This window comes from Hydra viridissima, unplaced genomic scaffold (genome assembly GCF_058129835.1).
Source record: "Hydra viridissima isolate aposymbiotic clone 2 unplaced genomic scaffold, HvirCarnegie_v1 scaffold_3, whole genome shotgun sequence".
Classification (NCBI taxonomy): Eukaryota; Metazoa; Cnidaria; class Hydrozoa; order Anthoathecata; family Hydridae; genus Hydra; species Hydra viridissima.
The window spans coordinates 9,456,472-9,469,437 of record NW_028324302.1 but is presented as its reverse complement, the minus strand read 5'-3'; the positions used below and the strand labels follow the sequence as shown (position 1 = coordinate 9,469,437).

The 12,966-nt window shown below is 29.6% G+C and overlaps 1 protein-coding gene across 1 annotated transcript; it reads left to right on the top strand.

Moving 5' to 3' along the window:
- Nucleotides 1-4,215: 4,215 nt before the first annotated feature.
- LOC149890906 (uncharacterized) lies at nt 4,216-9,529 on the top strand. Its single transcript, XM_090082236.1, has 3 exons — nt 4,216-4,600; nt 4,858-5,612; nt 7,908-9,529. Exons 1-3 carry the CDS (start codon nt 4,397-4,399, stop codon nt 9,319-9,321), a joined length of 2,373 nt encoding a protein of 790 aa, XP_089938362.1. The 5' UTR covers nt 4,216-4,396; the 3' UTR covers nt 9,322-9,529.
- The last annotated feature ends 3,437 nt before the right edge of the window (nt 9,530-12,966 follow it).

Here is a 12,966-nt window from a genome sequence, read left to right as displayed (position 1 = left end):
ACTACTTCTGTCTTTTTTCTAGTTTATATCTACGTATGATGGATAAGTACTTAAAAAACCTTGTTCACGGAGATAAAGTTTATCTGAAAAAGAATCTGATTTAACTCTTCTTTTTTTTATCTCGATTAATAAAATGAAATGGTTTAATAAAAAAAGCAACTGTTAAGCATCAAGTAAATCATAATTTTAATTTTTTCCTAATAAAATATCTGTCCTACAGCAGAAACATTTTTATGAAGATGTAATGAATTAATTTCATGGTGGGGAAAGTTAAACCATTTTCAAAATTTATCTTAAAGGTTATTACACATTAAATAAAGCCCTTGAGATTGCAGACTTGCTTTGAGCCAAATAACCAATAGAACTGCTCGATTAAGAGATGCATATCAATAAAATTGCTCTTAGAATTATCAGAATCTTGTACATAATCCTTCATAAGACTTTCCAGCTATGTAATATATTCTATAATGTTTAACTTAAATGTGGTATTATCGTAGTGGTCAAGTAGAGAATCTATCGAATTTTAAGATACTAGATTGTTTCCTTCTATCCAATAGTTGTTTCAATGTATCACACTAATAAGAAAAGCTTACAGAAAATAGCTTTTCTATTTCTAGTTTAACCTTTTTTGAAATGTTTTACATACAACGCAACAACTAATAACATGATAATACAATTACAATAGTACATTGTACCAACGATAGCTGTAATGGTATAAATGTGGTATAAATCTTCTCTTGATAGTAAGCGAAGATGACTCTATTGAGCTCCTTGTTTTACCGGTGGTATTTTCTTTCTTAGAAGTATTAGGATTACCAGTATTGCTTTCTTTTTTTTAGAAGCAATAGAACATACGATTATGTAACTAATTACTTGGTATGATTCTTAGCTTTTCAAAATACGGCTTGAAGATAGCATTATCTATCGCAAGAAATCAAAATTTCTTCTATACCACCTCAAGGTGCTCTGTGCATCTCAAGTTACTCCCTAGAGTCAAATTGAATATCCTTCTCCCTCTAAAGACTTTAAGTTAATACAGCATTGTACAAAGACACATGACACAAAAATATATTAAGTCTATTACTTATGATTTTTTTATATTTTCTAAAAAGCTTCAGTACTTTTCTTTTAAATTTTTTTATTGTTGGTGAAAAGTTAGGACAGAAATTACCTATTATCCGACTCATGTTTGTTTTTTTACTGAAGAGTTCTTTCAACCCCTTGCGTTTCTCAAACTAGAACTCCGGGATTCCATTTACCCTATAAAATATTGATTTATTTAACTACTATTTCGAATTTAAAGAAAAAACTTAATAAGATTGCTACCAGATACTCTGATAGAGGCTTTCATATCAGCTCGTAAAAGTCTTCTATTGACTTTGATAATTTTAGTAGATCGTTCATAATGGTGCAAACACCTAAACCGCTTGCGCACTTGCAGTATTTTGTTTGTTGCCAGTAAGATCAATTGTAAAAATGAGCAGGTTTTCAACGTTGCTGAATCTAGAGCATTTTTATCTACTTGGAAAGGCTGGAAATAGTACCAAAGGTAAAAGTAACCTTCTTCTATTGAGCTTAGTTCGGAGAGGATCAAATCATGAAATAATTTTTTAAACTTTTCATTAATCACAATGATTATGCAACGCCAGAAATCCTTTTATGTTTCTTAGCATTTTTTGTGTGAATCTAAGATTTAGCTGTTATGCAAATAGAACAGGTACATTTTGATGACCATCCAGTAACTAGGATAAGAGTTACAGCCAAAACCCGCCAAAATGTTGAATTTTTATGCTAGTATATTTAGTCCAGTTTAAATCCTACCAAGTTTGGAAAGATAGGTACTGGAGTAACCAAAAAATTCTCCGATGCAAACATTATCTTCACCATCGTCATGTGTAATCATCTTTTTTTCGGAAACATTTCAATTGCCTCATTAAATATTTTCGAAATTTCCTTTAACTATTAGTTAATGTTTTAAATGATTTCGTGCGAATGCGAAGGTATTTATTCGCAGATTATGAAATTCTTACTCTTTGGAAACCTAGACTAACTTTTCATCCCCACTAAGAAAACCTTTTCAAAAGAAAATTTTTCAATAGTGTATTGAAAATAATTACTAAATCTTTTCTTGTATGTAATACATAAAATGTAAATATATGTAAATATATTTTATGTTTTTAAATAAACTTGAAAAATATTTGACAGAAAACTAAAGTCATGGAAAACTGCAGCAAAAAATTTTAAAAAATCTTAAAAGAAGTGCGAAAAAAAAAACACACAGAAACATAAAATATTAAATTTCTTTTTATTGCTTCTCCTTTTTGTTGCTCAGGTTTTGGTCAGCAAAAAAATAAAACAACCAATCCTAAAGCTAAACTCTAGACTACTGTTGTGACGTCACATGTCATACTATTAAGAGGGTATCGCTAAAATTGCAACAAAGTCTATTACATGTAAATTATAAATTTACATGTAAAACACTTTAAAAACATAAAATGACAGTATTCTCATAACTTGTGTTATGAGAATACTGTCATTTTATGTTTTTAACATTGTCATTAAAGGGAATCTTTTCCAAGACAGTTCATAACTTTTCTTAGAAAGTTCTTAATTCTTCAAACTAAAATTATATTGTTGATCAGTTTTTAAAAGTAAAAAAATTTAAAAAAAGGAAGTCTACCAGGTTTTAGCTTTTACAGCAAGTAATTATTTTAACAATAAAATTTTTGTAACTGAACTCATATCTTTTTCTTTTATAAATTGAACAAGAGCACTTGAATTTAAATTTAATAGCTTTTGGTCAATTTCTAGTCCGGAAAGCGTAGACAAATCTTATATCAAAAGTTTCAAAACTTATAATCTAAAAATTATATGAATGCTACTTAATAAGCTTATTATTCATAGTAGAAGATCAAATGTATTTTCATAGCTCTTTATAATCTAAATTTAAAACACTCTGTAGCAGTGTAACAATACGAAGTACAGCAGTGATATATCAATTTTCACTGAGAGATTTCACATTTTAGATGCTTGATGTAAAACACAAACACAAGACAAGAAAATAAAACTGTTTAAACTTTTTTTTTAACATCAGCAATCCTTTTAAATTTCAGAAAGGAGGATAGTGGCTTCGTCTTAAATATTGACATTCGTCGATATTTAAGACGAAGCCTCAAATATCGACAAATATTATTAGCAATCTTAAATCTAAATTTGTTTAGCAAAACGTAAACAAAATTTTAACCCCCTGAATTGTTAACCCCCTGAATTGTTTTTATATAAATATTTTTTTAAGCAAAAAATGACCATCGTTCGTGCATATAATTTACATGTAAACAATTTGTTAGAAAAAATATCTAACAAGAGAACTTTGATGTATTTTAATCATACACCCTTTAAACTTTGATGTATTTTGATCATACACCCTTTAAAAAAAGTAAAATTGCGACATTAATTGAAAGACGATTATTATGTTGTATTTTTATTTTTAAATATTTAAAACATTATGCTTGGTTGATTAAGATTTTCTGCCACAAAACTGAGATGCTTAATATTCTTGGAGGCGAATTGTGAAATACATAGGTACGGAAGTTATTGAATTATTTGAATTATCTAAGATAAATAGCATGACGATTTCAAATAGATAAATAGCATGACGATTTCAAATACTTGCGACATTTTACCGTGAATCAAAAATAATTAAAGATCGAGGTAAATCTTGTAAGAACTCTTTTCGCTGCTATGGAATAAGTATGTTAAAAATGTAAAGTTTTTTTACTTTTGAAGAAAAAAAAAAAAAAAAAAATAGTAAAGTAAAAGGGCTGCGGAGTTAAATAAAAGTCTTTAAAGTCGATTATAACTTGTGTAAGTTACACTTCCGATATGCTAACATTACGATTCTCTTTAAAAAAATATCGTTGATTTAATTTCAATAAGTTCCATGTCAAAAAAAAGTTTAAAAAACAAAACATTAATTCAAGTCTTGTTAAAACTATAACAAAGAAAACAGAACCACCAAGTTTTTTGCCAAGAGCTATCGTGCCAATAGATATCTCATATCTCGCATGCGAGCTATTTTCGATCGATCTGACAAATTTTTTACCAAAGCCGATTCGTAATCCTAATTAACAACAAACAAAATTCCTTAAATACAGAATAGTCTTCTATGGCGGATTTGTCAAGTTGATATTGGATCGACCAACAATCTGGTCTTGATTTTACAGCAGTTTTAATGCGCTATTCACAACGGGTGTGTTGACAAAAAAACTTTGAATGAGCTGACATGAAAATCGAGCGATGTAGTTATTAGCGCTAAGAATGTCTTTCATAAACACTCGCACGATAAGAGAGTAAATAAAGCGCTAGAATCACTAATAACTTGATCTCTTCAAAAAATATGGATGAAAATAAACTATCGACATTAGATGTTTTTATCAAAGATTCCAGTATTGACAGAATAAAATTTTTTGCTGAACACGTCAAAAAACTGTTTCACGTAGAACTTAAGTTTACATCACCGAAAGGCAAGCAGTTTATGCATGTGGCTGGAATCTGGCTGGATATACAAGGACGAGAGCATAGTAACGTCGTTAAAGCAAGGGTTTGTTGTTAATAAACACTTGTTTTACGACAATTATTTTTGACCAACTTTTTCTAAATCCGCGAAATATTTTTTGTTTGCATTTCAAAGTTATTTACATTGAAGTTTTGTTTATACGACCGCCGACCAACGAGTGTACATATATCCATTCACAGTGACATATAGGGGATGATATGTTATGTTTATTTGGTATTTGAGATTTTTTATTTTTTTTTTACATTGAAAAAAACTTTTGCAAGTTTTTATTTTGTTTTAAGGAATACGTGAAAGGTTTGGCATCACCGGAAGAAGTAGTAAGAATAAGTTTTCCTCCTCCAGTCTACTACTTATTGTGTGGTACCAACGGAGAGAGGCTTTCAAATCTTGAAAAAGAATCAGCTGCGAATATTGCATTTAATTCTTTGGAAGAAGTTGAAATATCTGGCTCAATCTCAAGTGTAACGAAAGCGTCTTGTTTTGTTGAAGAGGTTGTAAAAAGTTTTATTGAGGAAAAAAATTATTCTGCTGAAATCGAAGATGATACAGCGTCATCAATTGGAAGAGATAGTGGAATATATATAAAATGTAATCACGGATTGGATTGTTTTCATGACGAAAACTCTGATATCTCTTACGGAACTCGAACTAGTATTTTAACCGTAGACGAAGATTTAAGTGACGATATTATAAATTTAAGTAGAGATTCCCTACTTGATCGAGAGGAAATAAAAAGCAGCCTTTCGGAGAAAGGTCCGAATGATATTATTGACAGTGACCTAATGGAATACGCAAGGAAACTTGGCTACAGCGATAGCCAAGTAAAATCAGCTATGAAAAAGCTTGGACCAGATACAGTGGATCAAAATGAGTTACTGCACGAACTAATAAAAGCTGCTAATTCGCAAAGAGACGGAAAACCTTTTGAAAATTTAACAGATTTATCTAGTTTTTACGAATCTGTAACCACCCCTTCGAATTCTGGTACTGCATTTTTGCGTCACGTTGTCGTGGATGGATCAAATGTGGCAATGAGGTATGTAATATAGGTCATAGTTATTTTCTTGAAGAATATCTATTAAAAAAAAAACAAATTGTTTGAAAAATGTAAAATAAAAACTAGTTTTTAAAAATTTTTGCGCTCTTTTCTAAATAAGCATCAATAAAAAAATTCACAGGAAGAACTTTTTTTTCGTAATAAACTTCCTCAGCACTTGCTTTCCAAATTTAACGATTTCACAGCAAAACTTTACCTAAATCTAAAAGGTGAAGGATACTATGAAGGAAATAATGAAATATTTAAACCCCCAAAAGGCAGGTTGAATCATAAAGACCTGGTACAACATAAGCAGTACCTTCAATTATATCATAGGGAACTGGTACACGTGCACAGATTATATCATAAGAACTTGGTATACGATTTGAAAGATCTTCAATTAAAGTTGTGTATAGCAGTTTAAAACGAGACCAATGACTTCATGCTATAAAACTATATGCTACAAACCTATATGATGTGTATTGTGGTTTTAAAACTTGGTCCAGAACTTCTCTGCACAATTGCACTTCTGAATCTGCAGGTAGTGTACGATGTTATTGATATTTTATCTTGATAAAAATCCAATCAAGATTACAAAAACTTACAATTTCCTAATCACCTAAAAGATACATCCAATTGAATTTCTTGGGTTGTGGAATAATCTTCTTTTATTTACCTACATTTCCTTTACATCTTCTCAACTTAACCTCAGGCAACTTCTTCTCCAGGAAATATTTTGCTGCTTTCATTTAAAAAACTTTTTGGGTTTCTCAACAACTTGATAAATATGAAACATTAAAAAAAAAAAAAAAAAGGAAAAAAAAAAATTAAAACGAAGAAGTTGTTGCTTCACCACTGATTATTTTCTTAACTTGTCGTTTGTTTATCGCTTGAAAGCTAAACGAGCTCGTTTTGATTTTTGGAATTTTTAGACGATTATTTTAATTATTTTAATTATTTTAATTATTTATGTAAAAGTTGACAGCTTTTTCTCAATTGATGTTGATGTTTTTGGAAAATTTTTGTTAATTTTGTTGTTCGATGGTTTTTTTTCACCGAGAGATTTCCAGTTTCAGAAGAATGTTTTTTATTTTTAAAACTAAATAAACAATTCTTTCAGCCACGTGTTTTTCGCGTGATAACATTGGTCGGCTAAATTAAAATTTAAAAATCATTTAAAAAGTTTATGAGTTTTTCTTTAACAGCAAGTTTTCAAGTTTCTTTATGAAAAAACATCCGAAGCTTTTGTGCATTACAATTTTTCCTTTAGTGAACTGATAAATTATTAATAGAATTACTTTTTGATGTTATATTAGTAAACTTATGAGAACAATGCATCGAATAGATGATAAAGATCACGCGCAGCAAGAGATTGTTTCATCATGCATACCTGAACTTTTACAAAAAAAATTGAAAATTGTGCATCTTTTTCACTTTTTACAAGTTTCACTCGCAACTTCTTACGTTTCTCTCTTTTAACGTGTTTCACTTTTTCATGTCACCCCATTCACATCCCTTTTCACATTTCACCCATTCACATCTTTTATTAGCAATATTTTCAAGAGAAAACTCAAATGCATCCAGTTTCGTACAACCAGTTGTAAGAATGTAAAAATCATAAAAGAAAAGATTTCTTCATCAGTAAAAAATTTTTTTTGGCCTTGAGAAATGTTTAAATAGTTTTAAAACTTTTTAAAAGTATTTTAGGATATTTTCATGAGAGTTTGTCATTAAAAGTTTTTGTATTTATTATTTAATTTATATTATATTTCAAAATTTGTAGCAATTTTTGAGGACTGTAAATTAGATAAACTGCAGACAGGAAGATTTAAGAAGGATTGTTGTGTGGAAGAGAGTTACGAGGATAACAATTGTGAGGGATTTGTTAAGGAGCCTAACTTGGATGATTGGTGAAATTACGTAAAACAAGAAAATCCAATGAATTTAGTTTAAGTCATTTTGTTCTTAAAAGTAACATTCACTTGTAAACAAAAGAACTTAAAACTATTTATGTTATAAATTGGATAAGTGGTTAATCTTTTTAAAATTTTCATTTATAAGTTTCTTTTTTACAAACATAAAAAGCATTCTGAATTTTTTAAAGCGTTTTAGCTGCGCTATTATGGCCAAAATTTTTGGAATTCCTTTAATTCTTACGTTTTCTCTAAACTCATGCATCCGAGAATTACAAAGATCATCATCAATCCTCAGCACCATCGTAACTTAACAACTTTCCATTGGCTTTAGAAAACTCTTTTATTTAAGATACTTATTTGACTTCTCTTTTAATTTCAGCCATGGCAACAATCAGGTGTTCTCATGTCGAGGTATCGCTATTGTTGTAAATTGGTTTCAAAAACGTGGTCATGCTGTAACAGTGTTTGTGCCTAACTGGCGGAATGAAACTTCTAAACAAAGTACTCCAATAATTGATCAAGACATCTTAACAAAGTTAAGTGATGACGGCGTCTTAAGTTTTACTCCGTCGCGTCGCGTCGGTGGCAAGCTGATTCAATGCTATGACGATCGGTATATTGTTCGGTTAGCCGTTGAGACAGATGGTATTATTGTGTCCAATGATCATTTTAGAGATATTCAAAGAGATATGCACGAATGGAAAGATTTTATTAACAAACGTCTACTCATGTACACCTTTGCTGGCGATATCTTTATGCCACCTGATGATCCACTTGGTCGACACGGACCCACACTAAACGAGTTTCTAAGAAAAAATGTTGAAAAACGAGGAATGCAATTTTGCCCATATGGAAAAAAATGCACTTTTGGACCAAAATGCAAGTTCTACCACCCTGAACGTCGGTTTTCAGGCTCTTTTATGAAGAAACCTCTTCCACCGCTACCCAATCAATTACAAGAAGTTAATAATGGATCTCGACCACGTTCTGATCCTGGACAAAGTCTTTCAACATCACTTGACGGCAAGCAAAGACCAATTAGCTTACCTAATCTCGAACAACTATACGTTTCTCCTCCTCATTCTTTGCATAGATTTATTTACGTTCAAAACAATGGTTTTCAACGTCCCATAAGTGGGCCACCTTTTCAAGACAATACTAGCATCTCACAGAATGTTAATGCTATGTACAAAATAAATAACGAAATAAGTGTTTCGGTGGATTATGTACAACAACAGCAACAAAGTAAGTATAGTGGTGATTACTCTCAATTTAGCCCACAGTATATACTTGTACAACCTCAGTGTAGACCAAATTCTGGTGAATTTGGAAGCAATAAATTACAAACTAGTTCAAACATACAAACTAACTGTGATTACGTAGGCAGACCTTTATCGTCAGATTTCAGTAGTAGACCTTCTTCTGGGGAGTATAGTTTTAGTAGTGAAAGTAGGCCACCGTCCGGTGAATATGGAAACAGCAGTCGTCCTTCTTCTGATGATTACGGCTCATTACCACAATGGGGAATGGGGGTATATCAAAGACAATATAGTCAGCATGGGAATTTTTACCCAATGAAAAACTATTATAAATCTCGAAATACGCCCACACTTCCAGAAACGCAAGAAGAAGCTCGTCACGTTCAAGGCTCTTTGAAAATTGAAATCGTAGAGCAGCTTCGAGAACTTTTCCCAGAACAATATGATAAGATTTTATGGGTATTAAGGACTTACCCAGAAATAAAGAATATACACGATGCAATACCCATTATGAAAGAATGCTTAAATACTTAGGGAGTTTCGTAGTTGTCATATACGTATCATGTAATTCCGCTGGGAAATTGGTTTTAGCTTTTTTACCAAATTATACTTTTGACTATTTTAATATTTAAAATATTCATATAAACAATTTTTTTATTGTGTACTTATATTTTTAAGCCGAAGTTTTTTCCAATTTTTTACCTTTTGCTTTATTCAGGAAAAATACCGGTTGTACTTGTTTGAATTTTGTTTGCTAAAATTGCAACTTTATGGTTACGCCCACCTAATAATTCATGAAACAGGAATTTTGAAGAAATACTTCCAAGCATAGTTTTTATCTACCGGAGATAAATGTTATTCAAAATTATCTTTTGCGATGTTTTTAAACTTTTGTGACTCACTTAAGATCTTCTAAAGCTAATTGACCATTTTCAAAAAAAGTTCCCGTTGATAGAAAAAAATTTCCGTTCATAGAGAATATCTTTTCGGTATTTTATAGAGAAGCACTATAATAAATAATAAAAAATTGGCACCCAATTCGGGAAAAATTTGTATGTGATAGTCATATTATAAAAAAAAAAAAATTTTAATTGGTCTCTTAAAGATTACTTGTGAGATTTACATAAATTTAGGTATCACAGTTCAAAAAGTAGATTGATACGAAAGTAGATTGATATGAAACAAGACAAATATTTTTCTGTGTTGTAATAAAAACTAGTAATTTTTTACATGAATGGACCAAATAACTTTTCTTAAATCAGAATAAAAGTATTAACTTGATTTCTTCCCTCGAAATTATTAAGAAAATGAACTAAAACAGCAGTTGCAGCAGAAGCAGCTGTTAGAAGTGACTGTTAGAGGTGTTTGAATCAGTCGAATGATATATAAAAGTTTTTTGCTACATAAATATGGTATAGTATTTTATGTAAAAAAAATATTCACATCAAATTCTTTGTTATATCTCCGCGATCTTTGCTAATCTTTGTTAATCGCAATAATTGGCAAATACTTGATAATGATAAATACTTCACAAACTCGACTAAATTTTAAATGGCAGACATTATAAAGTAACCGATAAAAAATGCATCCAATATTTTTGACAACATAATAATAAATCAAAATGAAAATATCTAAAAATTATTCTTAAGCCATTTAACTCAAGTTTTCAGAAGAAACAATGGTAGAGTGTGATAAACGACTAAGTAAGAAAGAATACCAGATGAAAACTCATAAACAAAGTAATAGATTTGTAAGATGCAAACGAGCAATTAAGATCAAATTGCGATCAAAGAGTTATAAAGACTGAACACAGACTTCAGTTCCGCTTGATTTCATTTTCCTCTACTTATTTCACTCTTAAAATTACCATTTTGTATATTTCTTAATTATTGTATACTTTTAAAAAGCTTTTTATGTACTTTTTAAAGTTATTATATATTTTTTAACCTTTTTTACATATTTTAAGTCTTAAATCCTTTTGACATCAAATTTTTTTTGATTTTATTTTCGAAGAAAATCTTTATTTAATATGTTGGTATATGCTAAAATAAGTTTATACAGATGTAACAAATGACTTCACATTAAGAAGCAAAAAAAAAATAAAAAAATTAGAACCAATATTTTAATGAATGCAGTAATAAACTTTCATGCGAGTTATTGAAAAACAGTAGCGTATAGTTGTATAAATATGAGTTTTTTTTTACTATTCCTTTGAATTCTTATGATTTTGTTTTATGATTTTTTTGTTTTCTTTTGTTTTCTTTTTTTTTGCATTATTTTTACTTTTTTTGTTTCAAATTAATAAAATTGTACAAAGTGCGTCTTTTGAATTTTCTTTTAAAGTCTTGCGTCTTGTTTTAATAATTCTTGCCTCATCTTAATAATTTAAGTTTTTTGTTATTCATTTTATTTTTGATATTTATTAATCTTATAATAAATACATTCTCCATGGAACGTGGAATTAAAATCCAGACAGGTTAAAAAATCTCAGCAATAAGTAAAACAATCAACTCCAAAGTTGCCTATCAACCCCCCATAATTTATCTTGCTAGCTAAGTGGCGAAGCTAGCTCTGAGTGGGCACTATATCAAAATTTTAGAGAGATCCTATTTTGAAAGATGAATAAAAAACACTCATAGACAAAATGTTTTAAAGTAAAAACAATACATTAAAATCTTAACTCTTGTGATTAAATATTTTTCTTTTTTCGCAGAGCTAACGTAATATAAGATCTATAACTGAGGATGATTTCAGATTCTTAAGTTCTCCTTTTTCTATGAAATTATTAATGAGTTTTTTACCCATAGAAGTTTTTGAATAATTTCAAATTTAGAAAAGCTTCTTTCAGCTATTTTTTAAAACTTGACATCAAGAGAAGTGGTCAAGCTGCTACTCTTTTTATTACTTCGTTTTTTGCTTGTATTTTATCCGGTTGTCAAACTTTACCCGTTTGTCAAATTTGAGAAATATTACTCACATTAGAGAAGCTCTGAAATCTTTTTTTGTTTGAAAAACTAAAAAAAGCTAAAAATGTTGATTGAAATGAATTAGAGTTTAACTCATCTTCTAATATTTTAAAAGGTTTTTATTTTTGAAAATAGGATTTTTATCTCTCTTGTCTCTAACTCTTGATTTCTTATTTCTACGCATGTGTGCATAAGATTATTTAACGAAACTGGTTTTTCATAAAATATGCTTTAAAAACTTGATAATTTCATTTATCAGGATGACCTAGAAGTATAATCATTTTAGTATTTATAAAGTTATGAACTTTTAAATTAAATATCAACTTGACTTTTTATGTTAATTTTGCTAAAATGTGTGGATAAGATTTTGCGATTTTTTCCTTTCTAATATCAGGTTCTTGTATAAATGCAACAACTACAACATTGATAGCTATGTCTTTTCTTAAAACTAGTTGCCTTGAATAGATTTTATGAGGCAAGATTTAAACCGGAAGCATCGTTTCTTGAAGAGAAGTGTGTATCGAAAACTGATGCTAGATGTTCGTCGGCCCCTAACATTGAATTACAACTATTAAGGAAAAAAACATTTAAATTTTTTTTTGAAACGTCCAGTAAACTATTTGCTACACTTATGAACTTTTATTAAAATCAAAAATAGCAATAATTACATTTCATCATTATTTTCAATGTCATATAAAGAACTGCCACATGGAATTGGATGAACGATTTTTTGCCGACAAGATGTCTGTATTTTAATTATGAACAAGCATGATCTTTAGTTCTGTGAAGAATTATTCTAATCGGAATTCTAAATAAAACGCCATTCGTAAGAATCTAACCACTCAAAATTAACCATTTACACACTAACAAATGAAAATAAAAAGACGCCAATGCCCCTAATGGATCTTGTATAAAAAGCTAAAAGCAAATAAAAATGACAGAAGAGCTTAAGAGTTTGCTTTTTTTTTTTTAATCAAAATTTAAAAAACTATTGTTAACAATAACAGCATCTAAAGGAAAAAAGATTATTTAATGTTATTTAAAATTAAAAAAGAAATATTGCAAAGAAAGGTACGCGCAAAGAAAGGTACGCGCAAAACATAAATAAGTCAGAGTGCCATTATATAGAAGCAAGAGACACCCAATCCTCATAACCTGCGAATCACTAACACTCTATAACATAACTCTAAAAATAGCAAACATACAGAATCCC

Bases quoted from the DNA above. Each gene is read 5' to 3' on its own strand.
- LOC149890906 (XM_090082236.1), top strand. From the start codon at position 4,397: ATGGATGAAAATAAACTATCGACATTAGATGTTTTTATCAAAGATTCC. The intron at 4,601-4,857 runs GTTTGTTGTTAA...TTTTGTTTTAAG, and splicing joins GTAACGTCGTTAAAGCAAGG to GAATACGTGAAAGGTTTGGC. The intron at 5,613-7,907 runs GTATGTAATATA...TTTTAATTTCAG, and splicing joins GGATCAAATGTGGCAATGAG to CCATGGCAACAATCAGGTGT.